The sequence below is a fragment of the Zootoca vivipara genome, chromosome 11 (genome assembly GCF_963506605.1).
Source record: "Zootoca vivipara chromosome 11, rZooViv1.1, whole genome shotgun sequence".
In the NCBI taxonomy this organism is placed as follows: domain Eukaryota; kingdom Metazoa; phylum Chordata; class Lepidosauria; order Squamata; family Lacertidae; genus Zootoca; species Zootoca vivipara.
The window spans coordinates 55,639,736-55,652,865 of record NC_083286.1 but is presented as its reverse complement, the minus strand read 5'-3'; the positions used below and the strand labels follow the sequence as shown (position 1 = coordinate 55,652,865).

General features: G+C 47.3%; 1 protein-coding gene across 1 annotated transcript in view; it reads left to right on the top strand.

Moving 5' to 3' along the window:
* The first annotated feature begins 1,382 nt into the window (after window positions 1-1,382).
* The window catches only part of ARK2C (arkadia (RNF111) C-terminal like ring finger ubiquitin ligase 2C), a 78,614-nt gene continuing 66,866 nt past the window's right edge, over window positions 1,383-13,130 (top strand). Inside the window, exon 1 of the mRNA XM_035100848.2 lies at window positions 1,383-1,807. Coding sequence (XP_034956739.1) covers window positions 1,747-1,807 — 61 coding nt within the window. The 5' untranslated portion in view covers window positions 1,383-1,746. The remainder of the gene's footprint in view (window positions 1,808-13,130) is intronic.

Genomic DNA, 13,130 nt, shown 5'->3' with positions numbered 1-13,130 from the left:
TGAAGCGTACTTAACCTGAAGCAAACTTTCTCATTGAAAGTAATGGAAAATGGATTAATCCATTCCAGACGGGTCCGCGGAGTACTTAAACTGAAAGTACTCAAACCAAAGCGTACTTAAACCGAGGTATGACTGTATTGAGAACAGTGTTCGGAGGAAGGCGGCCGAGATGATACAAACTAAACTCCTCTTCTACAAACCACAAAGTGAAACAAAACAAAACAAAACACCAGTGCCTTTCACTTTTCATAACACTCAGTAGGAGTTACATAAAATATATCCCCTCAGGCCTCTCCCTGTATCACTCCCATACCATTGCCCTTTAAAGGAACAACACACAGTTTCAAGAAAACTTCCAGATGGCCACTCTCAGAGCCTTGGCCCCCCCTTAAATATTTGAGGGGTCTGGGGCACCCCCCAAGTCGATGGGCATTGTCATTTAAATGCTATACATGCACCACCGCGTCTTGTGATCATTTATGCAGGGTGGGACTTACCTCCCCCCTCCAATTGTATTCAAGTTGGCACCCCTGTTGTCACACTAGGACCTTGGGAGACCAGGGTTCAAATCCCGCCTCAGCCATGAAGCCCACTGGGGGGCCTCTGAGCCTAACCTACCTCACAGGGTCGTTGCAATAATAAAATAGGAAGAGAACTAGGCATCCCACCTTGGGCACCTTTGGAGGAAAAGCGGGGTATAAAGGGAAGGACAGAAAGAAAAATCGGGGTCGAGGAGGACTAACCCTACGGTGGCAAAACAAGTACCAAAGAAATGAAAGTATGCAGCTTGGCACATTTCGATAAAATATCTTCCTCGAGGGAAAATTCCCCAAGATCTTTGCTTTTTGTTTGTTTGTTTTAAAGCTGCCTAGATTTCAAAGCCTGTTGCGTCGTAGCGAAAGACACAACTGCCTTTCGCCAAATAGTAAAAAGAATAAAAATGCCCGGCGCATCTGTAACCTGCGCGCGCACATTCTCCCCGTGCGTCCTGCACATCTGCCTTCTCCCCAAGCGCCAGCCTCTGCCGTTGCGCCTCTCCCGGCTCCCACGTGGGGCTCTGGCGACCGCTCGCTCGCCCCTTTTGTGTGTCCCCGGCCGCGCCGCGCCGCGCCGCGCCTCCCTCCTTCGGCTTCCTGTTTCTCCATCCTCCGGTTGCGCGCGCGCCTGCTGAAACCCAGCCTTCCTGCAAGCCCTGCCTCCAATTGCTGCGCGATCTCCTTCTTTGGTGGAGGGGAGAGGGAGGGAAAGAGGGAGAGAGAGAGAGGGAAGGAGAGAGAGAGAGGGAGGGACCCCAGGGTAAGCTGCAGCCCACCCCCATCCCCCTCCTGATTGGGCCTCCTCCTTGCCAGGGCTGGAGACCATATAAAGGGAGGGGAGGGGAGGGGAAAGCGCGCGCGGGGAGGAGGGGAGAGAAGCGCAAAAGGCACCAGCCGAGCCCAGCGCAAGGCCTCCCTCCCATTGGCTGCGATTCCCTTTGTGCGCCAGGCAGCTGCGAGCCTCAGCTCTCTATTTGAATGTATACAGGGCACTGGGAAGGGACCATTTCCATGGGCCATCTGTCTTACTCTAGCCCGCAGCAGCAGCAGCAGCAGCAGCCTCTCCAGAAACAGCAGACGCCAGCACTGCCAAAACCATCACCATCGCCACCGAGGAGGAGAAGGAGGAGGACCCCCGCCGCCGCTGCCGCCACCACCACCATCACCGAGGGATAGTTCCAGCCCCAGGGGACCACAGCAGCTGGCCAGGATGGTTTTGGTACACGTCGGCTATCTTGTTCTTCCAGTGTTTGGCTCTGTGCGAAACAGAGGTATCTCTTTATCTGTGCATTTTCTGGTGGGGTGGGGTTGGGGGTGTGTGGAGGGGCGGCTGTAGGGATGAGGAGAGAACAACCCCCTTCCCCCCCCCCAAAAATGACCTGGATGGTTTGGTGATGGTTCTAATGGAAGCCACTGGTTGTGTTGCCTTCTTACATACAATTGGCAGAGAGGCGAAGGGGAAGTGGGGAAAAAGGTGTGTGAGAGAGAGAGAGTGCGGAGGGGGGGGAGCAGAGCAAGTGTAGTGCATTTGGGAAAGGGGGATGAGGGGCAGAGAGAGGGCAGCATCTCCTAGTGGTGTTAGGGGACCCGAGAAGCGCAAGGAGAGGAAGCAATCTGTAAGGAATCGGGGCGGGGGGGGGGGAGAGAGAGAGAGAGATGAGAGAAAGAGATGGAGAAGCGGTGGGAAGAAAGAGGAGCCGGGAGGGGGCTAGGGAATGAAAGAAGAGGCGAAATGGGTGGGGGGAGAAAGGGCACGAAGTGGGAAGGGACGTAGGGGATTGTGTGTGTGTGAGTGAGAGAGAGAGAGCGCGAGCAGGTGGGGAGATACCTCGTTAGCAGGAAGGAAAATGTACCAGGATCGGAGATGGCAGGGAGGAAAATCTTAAGTGCATCCAAGCGGTGGGCTGGTGTTTTTGTTTTGAGAAACAAGCCTTGTGTTCTTCTTTAGAGATCTTGGATTGCATTTCAGAGCGATCTCGCCTTTTATGTAGAATAATGTATATCTCCCCCCCCCCCCAGCCCCAGTGCCCAGTTAACTCCATTTTATATATTATGGCGAGCCCCTCCCCTTTTTCTCCCTCCCCTTCCCCCCTTCCCACCTGACAAATATAGATCCATGCCTGCGAGGAGCACTAAACTTGCCCCTTTCTATATATGCAGATTCTAGGGAAGTTTACGTGGTGGTTGGTGTGGTCGGAAACCGGAGGGTTTTACTTGATGCCCATAAGATATAAATCCAGGATCCAGGATTTTTTGGGCTTTTTTGGTGTGTGTGTCTGTGCGCGTATTTTATTTTATTTTTTAAATAATTGTCTTATATGTGCTCCCAAGCCCCTATAAAACGAAAAGCAAATTATGAGCTCATGATGAGGCCAGCTGGTCTCATCCCTCGCTCTGCCTTCTGGTGAACTCTGTTCAGCCTCTTTTGTCTTCTCCCCCCCCCCTCCAAATATACTTATCCAGTGGATTTTAATCCTTTTTGAGGGGGGTTCGGGAATCCTCCAACCCAGCCCTCCCCCTCTCTTTTTTGTGAGGTTTGACATAGGAGTCTGTGCATTCCCCCCTCCAACACCCCACTTTTTTCCTTATGACATTTGAACAGTTTCTAATATCCAGCCCTCTCCATTCACAGCAGTGTGTCTCTCGATCTGAGATGCACCCCAATTGCCTAGACGGAAATCCAAATTAACAGCAATTATTTTCCATCTCTGGATTTGAATTTAATATGGGATGTGTATATGGCCATTCATTGCACATTTCCTGCAAGCTCCCCGGTTCCCTCCCATTCCTATATAGCCTTCACGGACACCGGTTTTGATCCTCTGCTTCCTTTTTCTTTTTTTGGAACAATTTGTCCTCCTTCATTCCATGTATTTTCTTTCAATCAAATTGAGGATGCATTTAGATGTCATGGTTGGTTCCTTCCCCGCACCCCACCCGACACCCCCTTTCTCTAAGAGCCATTCTTGCCTTAACTATATAATCTCCTTTCCCACCATGCCTGCCTCCTCCCCTTCTGTGGCTCACGGCTGATCGAACCCCTAGGAGAGAACAACAGCAACAAAATCTCCCCGTTTAATTAAAGCAACGAAATAATATAGTCCATTTTCCTAGTAAGCCAGGGCACTGTGCTAATCTCTGCTAAGACGCGACTCACCAGTGAGGTGTGGACAGTTAATAGACACCCCCCCTCCCATAAGAGAAAGAGCTCTAAGACCCTAAGGCGAGACTCCTGCCATTGTGCTCCTGAGACCTGTGGGTTTCACCCGCCACCCAAATCTCTTTGGGCTGCATCATTCTTAGGGCCAAATCCCGATCTCTGTGAAACACGGGTGAGGAGATGGAGGGTGTTAAAAAAAGTGGGCTCCCAAGACACCGGTCGAAACAGGCATCAGCATCCACCCACCCCCCTCCCCAGCCTCGCACATCCCTCATTCTGCTGCTCTTGCCTTTCCTCCCCTTTGCCCCTCCCTCCCCCCCCACTGTACATGTGTATGTACATAACAGCTTAGTTTCCGCACATAGTGGCATTTTCTATTTCCTTTAATTGCAGCCTCTTCTGGTGTGGTGTTGGTGGTGGTGGTGATGATGATGATGTTGATGATGGGATGACGACATTTTTTTGCATTGATCCAAATTTTTCTTTCTTTGTTTGTTTCCAAATTTATTTTGTTTCCTCATCTGTGTAGATCAGTGAATGGTCAACCTGCTGCCCCTTCCGTTGCCTTGTAGTTTTCTGCCTCTGCATTTAGCTCTAATGTTGACACCCCCACCCCCTTCTTTAACCATTTCCTGTATCCATCTGAGGAACTGCACTGGCCTTTTAAGCTGAAGTATCCTCTTTCGGTGGTGGTGGTGTTGCTGCAAAAACCGGGGGTGGGGGGGTGGGGGTTTGTTGTTGGCTGGGAGGAGGAGCTGGTGATATTTTAAAGCTGGAATGCTGCCTCCCTCCCTCGCCTGCTCAGTTATCCTTGCATGACTTGAAAATGCAAAGGATTATTTATTTATTTTGGAAGCAAAGAGAGAGAGAGAAGGCACTGTTTGATCACTTCCAAAAATTATGCTTCTCTGCAAAATATGATACTGATGTAGCCAAGGGCTTCTTCCTCAACAATTATGGTTTCTAATAATAATAATAATAATAATAATAATAATAATAATAATAATAATAATACCAGCCAGCAGGCTGTAATTTCAAATTCATGTGTCATCTGGGAGAAAGGGGAAAAAATTGCTTGTGTTCTTTTCCTCTGGGGAGAAGCGCTAGGAACAATAGATCTCACCTCTCTTTGGGTCTCATTGGCTTCCGAACACACCCACTGAGGAACTAAGGTTCTGGGTTAGGTTGTATTTGCCCCTGCTAAAAACCACCCAAGACTTTCTGACAGAGGATACTGAGGCTTAAAGCTGAAGTCTTAAACCACCAATCTTCCTGTGAAAAGAAAAAGGAAAGAAAGAAATGGTAGACAGACTGTATGCTTAAACCTGTTTCTCTTTAGCTGTCATTGTAGTAGTCTAGAAAAGGGGGGCAGGCCATTTTCCAATATAGCTCTAGTTTTATAACGCCATTTTTGTATCTTCATCCTGTTTAGCTAAGTACATTTGCACTGTAAATTCCTGTTAAGTGGATTCATTTTGCTTCAGTTGGGTGGAGGACAATTTCTTGGGGTTTTTGCTCCCCTTGCCACCCAAATCTCCGCCCTAACCTCTGTTCTTGTATTCGATCTTGGTTTCCCAGGCAAATTGACTTTGGCTTTGAATTTCTTACAAAAGGAAAAGAAACCCTTGAAAATTAAACAAACAAACAAAAACCAACCCTCCCCCCAATCATCTGAAAAAAAAGGCTCTGCGAATGAACACCTTCTTTCGTTTGGGAGCGCATCGTAAATTACACATAGATACACACTCACAGACTCGCACACCTCTCTCTCCTCACCCAAATTCCTCCCTTCCCAACAGTTGACCTCCATCCATTCCCTTTGCAAGCTGAACACCAAACAAGCACCCACAAAACTCCCTAACAAAAACCGACCTGTCCCATGTTTTTCTTTTATCGTAACACAAAACATCCCCCCATACACGCACCATTTAAACACACACACACACACACACACACACACACACCATATTGGGTGGCAATTTGGATCCAACCCTTCTCTTTTGGAAGGGCCCAGGGGGGCGGGGAACCAAAACATGCAAACTAACGAAAAGGAGGAAAGAGAAAAAGAAAAACAGAGGAAAGTGGAATGCTTGCTTAGCAAAATGGTTTTCCATTCAACAGGGATAACATTTCTCTCTGCTGTGCTGAATTTTTTACTTCCTGTTCTTATTTTGTGGGTAAATTTTTTTCTGTATTCAAATATCCTTTGGTTGTGTATTTCTTCCACCTTTTTTCTTGTACTAAAACTTGAAGCATGGTCTGTATTTTTTTACATTACCTAGTTTTTTCTGATGTAAAATCTCTCTCCGTAGAGACATACCCTGCTGAAATGTAATGTGCAGTAGCTGAAACATCTTATTCATTGTATGCTGCTTCCGTTCTGTTGCCCTTCCACGGCATGGTGGGCCCCTGTTGCCTTTTGTATTGTGTGCATGACAACATTGTTACAACACAGTTCCACTAATACTAATATACAATCTCTCAATAAAGAAACTAGTTTTCCTATATTAACCTAGTGTGCTTTTTCTATTGCTGTCCCCCACCCCATTTATTGTTGTATTCCTGCTGTTTTAGATTATTTCCCCCTCTCCTGCCCCTGCTTCTCCACCCCCACCTCCTCCCCCATTTGAGTGAATGGATCTTTTTTTTCTCAGGGAGGGGGGGGGAGTGCCACCAATATTGGGTTGGAGGGGGCGGAGTAGGGAGTGTGAATGTTCTTTCTCCCATATCTACCTTCAAGCATTCTATAACCTGTGAATACCAACTCTCTCTCTCTCTCTTTCTCTCTAGATACCCTGTTTCTCATATTTTAAGACATACCCATAAAATAAGCCATAGCAGGATTTTTAAGCATTCAAGGAATATAAGCCATACCCCGAAAATAAGACATAGTGATAGGCGCAGCAGCAATGCCGGCCGTGGCAGGAGGAGGAGGAAAAAAATAAGACATCCCTTGAAAATAAGCCATAGTGTGTTTTTTTGAGGAAAAAATAAATATAAGACGTGTCTTATAATATGAGAAACACGGTACACATCCTATATTATCTTTCCTCTCCCTAGTTGGAGATGACTCTCTAATTGAGGTGTGCCAGCCTTTTGCCAAGCTGCCCCCCCCACCCCCGGCCAGGTATCCTGAACATCTGGAGGGTGCCAGGTTGGCAAAAGGCTGGTCCTCAGAGTGCCCAAGATGAAAATGTAGAGAGGTATGCATATAAATTCACACACGGGTGAAAATTCCAAAACTGTTAAACACAGGAGGAGCTTTCTAGCGGCTGCAAAATCCCAACCAGAGGTTATGTGCTGAACACCACACCAGGTTGCTAATGAGGGTGAACAATGACACCAAAGTGGATGGGGCTGGGGAGAGAGAGAAAATATATTGACAAATAGCCACTGATTATTTTTTTAAAAAGTATCCCCCTCCTCTTCACGAGCCTGCCTTTTGAGTTTGAGGATGCGTGTTCAGTCCTGTAGGTAAAAACCTCTAGTCGTTGGTATCTAAGGATGACCTTGGAAAGACGGAGGGGTGGGAATGGAAGTGGGGGTATGGACAGGTGTGGGTTGCAAATGGATCCCTTAAGACGTTAAATTCTCCCCCTGGCGTTGCCATACGCCACTCGCAGCCAAAGACTCTGAAAGAAACAGCACTAGATAGACCTTTAAACTATTATCTTGCCCAGGGCAAACCAAAGTGGCTTACAACCAAACTAGACACCCATGCCATCTTAATTTCCCCTCTATTTATCAATGAACCAGCCTTTAGACAGCTGTCTTTGTGTGTGTGTGTTTCTGTGCGTGTTTACATCTATGCAACACATACATGTGCAAAGCAGGTACCAAAGAACATCCCCCCCAAAACCTATTCACAGTGCAATCTGATTCATGCCTACTCGGAAGTAAGCCCCGCCTGTTTCCAGTGGGGCTTACTCTCAGGGAAGTCTGTGCAGGATTGCAGTCCTGGAGGATTATGCCCCAAACCGGCAGCCTCGGTGAAGGGGGCACCCTTATGTAACCCCTTGGTCTTGTCTTCCGCTGCCTATGTGCCGGGAGAGAATTCAGGGCTAGACAAAAGAAAGCCTAACCTCCGTCTCCCCTAAACAAAACCAGGGAGGGGAGGGGCGGGGAAGAGAAGGTAAAAGGTTATTGGGTTCATCCCTCTCCCGCCGTCTTTCATTCAGGTGGGGCGAAGAATAAATCCAGTTTGTGTTAAAATGTTCGAGGCCATGCCAATGGTCTTGGAGAGGGAGGGTGGGTGGGAAGAAAGGAGATTTAAAACCAAGTGGAGAAAATAAGCAGCTTTGTAGGAGGCGTCCCAGTTTGGGGGTGCAGGTGGCCAAGCCCCTTTCCTCCTGCCTCCATCCTTCCTGCTTCATGCACCTTTCCCCATGTATATCCTTAGTCAATCGTTTGGCCATTGCCTCCCTCCTTGTTTGACCATACGCAAGACACATCAGACATATTGCTTCTCCTCTCTCCCCCCCTCCTTCCGAATGTAGTGTATGCTCTCTAGGCCTTTGTTCTTGACGCTGTCCTAAGCCAGGTCTGGCAGCTTAGCTGTTTGCTGTGACACACATCCATATTATTATCACACATGTGTTTTTTTAAAATATATATATATATAAAAAAAAAACCAGAGCCAGGCTGTGCTAGCTTGCATGAAAGAAAGAAATATCTCTAGATGCATGCTTTTTGCAAAGCCGTGTGTGTGTGTGTGTGTGTAGAGGGAGGATGAGGCTGGCCATCCTTTAATGATGTGATTTTTTTTTAAATCCCCCCCCTCCTTCCCTTCCTCTCCCCCTTCTGCCTTTCTACCCACCCTCCCACAATATAACCATTTTGATTTTCCTTTGGGGAATGAGAAGCCATAAACACAAGCCACCCACCTCGCCAGAGGTATCTGGTTCCTGGCTCCGGCCAGAGGGGAATATATAAGACTACAACAGCTGTTCCCACCCCACGCTACTCCCCACCTCACCCCACCTCACTCGACTCCGGCTTTTGTTCAGATAGCAGCAGTTTCGCTGCATCAACAGATAACCCTCCACCAGATCTGGTCCTAGAGATTAATGCCCACGCAGATCAAAACGGTTCCTTTGCTGCAGCTTGGAGAGAGTTTCAGTGCTCTTAATAAGGCCGGAAAAGCTGCTCGGTTAATAGGAAGTCATGCTAAGTCATTTGTCATCCGAGTACCACGGCTGACCTATCTCGCCAGAAGCACATTCTTATGAGAGCACAGGTGTATCTTTGCCACATCTCGCCATTAAACAACCCGAGGCCTCCATAGTTCATCATTCATTGAATGCATCTGCAACTGACCTGCCACAAGTCTTGGATATTCCGGTTTCCCCGCCCTCTTTTGTTTCGTTGACACTGAGTGTGAAATGTCTTGACAAGCACAGACCTCTGCCCTTGCTGTGGGCGTGAATGCTTACACCATATTAGGTTTCCTGGAGTCTTATCTATCTATCTATCTATCTATCTATCTATCTATCTATCTATCTATCTATCTATCTATCTATCTATCTATCTGGGGCACCGTAACCTAGCCAGGTCCCCCACCATACACCTGAGGGTCCCTAGGATGCACTTCGTGTGGTTGATGAGAAATAATTCTGGAGGCAGAGCTGGGGGTATTCCTTTGTCCATGTGTTCAGTTCAATGTGGAAGAACTTGGCACCCTGAGATTTCGTTTTAAACAAGCAGACATGTTGCTAGTCCTTGTGGTTGAAGGTTGGAAATGTGTGCGGGTCTGCCAGATGTTCAGAAACTAGCAGCGACATTATGCTATGCATGTTTACTCTGGCTGCAATCCTATTGCCTACTTGGAAGGAAGTCCCATAGAACTGAATGGGACATATGTCTGAGAAGTCATGGATAGGATTGTACTGTTGGTCCCACTGCACACAATGGACTTTACATGCAGGTAAGTGTGTCCAGGATCACTGTTTTCCGAACATGGGTTGTAGGTGTTGCCTTTCTAACATAATGCGATTGTTGTTGTTCCTTTTTTAAAAATAATAATAAATAATCATGTTGTCTGAGCACTCACATTACCCTAGGCTGGGTTAAGTCTGACAGATATAGGGCGCATTGCGCAGGGAGCATAGCCTTGTGAACACTGTCGAAATGAGTCAGACCTCTGCAAACAGAGTTCTTGGGCTTCTTCAATCCAGGTCAACATACAGTGGCCACATATGTGTTGGCCAGAAAAAAAGGACAAAAGAGAGGACAGATTTGCATCAAATTAGCATTTGCTAATTTCTGTGTGTATACACACTTTTGGGAATGATTACTGCAATTCAAGTCTAGTGGTACCTTGGTTCTTGAACAGCTTAGCTGACGAACAAATTGGCTCCCGAAAACCTGGAAGTAAGTGTTCTGGTTTTCGAATGTTTTTTGGAAGCCGAACATTTGATGCGGCTTCCCCCTGAGTGCAGGAAGCTCCTGCAGCCCATCGGAAGCTGCGCCTTGCTTTTCAAACGGTTTGGGGGGAGTCGAATGGACTTCCAGAATGGATTAAGTTTGAGAACCAAGGTTCTAATGTAGATGTAAATACAGGTTGACATGGTGGAGAAGACATTGACCCTGTGGCCTCAGTCTGCTATCCAGTCAGTACAGCAGCACAAGACTTTTAATCTCAAGGTTGTGGGTTTGGGCCCCAGCAAAAAAGATTCTTGCATTGTTGCAGGGGGTTGGACTAGATGACCCTCATGGACCCTTCCAATTCTACAATTCTGTGTTGAGTGGCCACTTCAAGGTCTTTGATATCTCCACCTACCATTCTTTGACTTGAAACCAGACTCGGACTGGGCAGGCCTTCAAATAGAGAACTGTCTGTTGCAAAATGGAATAAATGTTGCCCATTTCAACTGCAAAAGGGGCTCTAGTGGCATGCCCTGATTTCTTTCTTTCTTTCTTTCTTTAAAAAAAAAGGAATATATGGGATCTGTAGTGTGCCTTATGTCACATGACAGGAGCTGGAGTGTTCTCTAAAATGGGAGACTAATCATATTCAATGGATATTCTTGATCAGGTCGAGGACCTGAGAAGTGGATCTTGAGCAGAGATGAAATCCCCCTGCTTGGTCATCCGAGGAACAGACCTGGAGCCCTCTTGGATGATGCAATCCCATGCAACGCCTACTCAGAAGTAAGCCCTACTGAGCTCAATGGGACTTCACAGTGCAATCCGATCCATGTCTGCTCAGAGGTAAGTCCCACTGAGTTCAGTAGGGCTTACTGCCACACGTAAGTGTGTATAGGATTGTAGCCGAAGGGACTTCTTTTTTTCTTCTTCTTAGCATTTCAATCCCAAATAGGGGCACTGGTTTTCATTCTGCTCAGCGCTGTGTGCAGGGTTCCACTAGCGTACAAGCACATCACACAAATGTGGCATTTCTATCTTGGGTTTGGCAAGCAGCACCACAATGTGTAGGCATTTATTTCTTTTCTTTTTAAGCAATCGATTCTCTCCCTTGAAAGGGCCAAGGAAGTTTTGCAAGCATCTGGGCCATCTCTGGCGAAAATGCAGATGAGGTCGTTTGTTTGTCATCACATATCCTGCTTTGTCATTCTCAATGATCACCAGAAAAATAATAACCATTATGCAAATATTATGCCCGGTTGTATATAAGCCAGGAGCTTTCCTTGATGCAGAGATTAGGTTTGTTCAATGTTTGGGGTGGCGGTTAGTTTTATTTCTAGTTCACATCTCCAATGCGCATTCACCTCTGTCCTTGCAAACAAGAACTAGGACCACCAAATCAGAGCTCCATTGCACCCTGAACCAAGAACTCCTGGTGTCAGTAGGGTGAGCTCATTGTGGTCTTTGTGGATGCTATTTCTGTGGTGTCAATCAAACAGACCTTCTTTGCAACCTGCTATGACAAATCAGAGAAAGGCAGGGCCGGCACTTCCATTAGGCAGAAGGAGGCGGCTGCCTCAAGCCGGCAGATATTGGATGTCATGAAATGGTGGCAAATTTGCTTTGATATTGTAATTTTACCGTTAGGGAGCGGGAGGGGTGCTTGTGGGATTTCCTGCCTCAGGGGCCCAAATAACATGGGTGGCCTTGGATAGTTTGACCTGTGGGGGAGGGACCATTTCCATGTCCTGAGAGGTGCCGGAACTGAGTTCTGGGGAGTTCCAGCTGAAAAAATGCCCTATCACAAAGCAATGCATTCTGGGAATGGCGGCAGTGACCAGAGTAGCAAGAGGCCAACTAGAGACCAGTGGACACAAGATAACAGGCACTTGATATGCTGTATTTCCTTAAATAAATATTCTTTTGATTAAAAGAAGAAAAGATAACAGGCACTCAAGTTTTACTCCTACTAGGGCTTTAGGAAGGAGGGTGGATTTAAAGGACTAAGCCCGCATCCTTAGTCCGACATATAGATGTTATCTGTAAAAAAAGAGACTGAAATGCATTGGCACATTCTTATTGTCTAGTTACAGGTAGGTAGCCGTGTTGGTCTGACGTAGTCGGAAAAAAAAAATTCCTTCCAGCAGCACCTTTAAAAAAACTTAGTTGGTCTTTAAGGTGCTGCTGGAAGGAATCTTATTATTATCTATCATGATGACATGTATATCCCACCTTTTTCTCCAAGGATCTCAAGGTGGTGTACAATGTTCTCCCTCTCCTCATTTAATCCACACAACAGACCTGTGCAGACCCACATTTAACAACCACAGCAGGTAGGTTAGACTGACAGACAGTGACTGACCCAGGGTCACCCAGTGAGCTTCATGGCCGAGCGGGGATTCGAACCTTGGTCTGCCAGGTCCTTGCCTGACACTCCCTACTACACTGCCTTGGCTAGTTTGGTCAAATAGGGCCAGTTTGGTCCTTGATGTGACATTTGGGGCTATAAGCTGCCTTACAGAAATGCTTTAGGCATCTGCTCCCAACGGATCTCTGGCCACGAGGGGCCTTTTCCATCGCTTCCTAACTGAACCTTAAGTAAAATAATAATCTTGAGATGTTCAGGATTGCACCTGGCCCCCTTCTGCATCCTGTCACTGCTGTGCCCTTCTTCCGAGCCCACGTGATTGGGGGAGGGAAGGTGGTGTTGCTGAAGCCAGGATCGAAAGAACAATTGGAGTCCCACAAACAAATGAATCCTCGAGTCCCATTGGAGGTAGGGAGCGACAGCAGCTTGGAGGAACCCAGGGGAGGGGAGCTCTCAATGAATCTTGGGCAAGCCGTGGAGAGATTCGGCGAGGTAGATTTGGCTGAGGACGTGACTGGGATTGTAGCCAAGCTGTGCCGATTCCCTGCAAAGCAAGGTGGGAGGCAAGTTTAAGGAATCAGTGGTTGCTAGTGGTGATGGCTGCGTTCTACCTCCAACTTTCAGAATGCCTCTGAGCGCCAGTTTCTGGAAACACCAGGAAGGGGTGAGTGCTGTTGCAGGTTTTCCCAGCCCAAGGTCACCC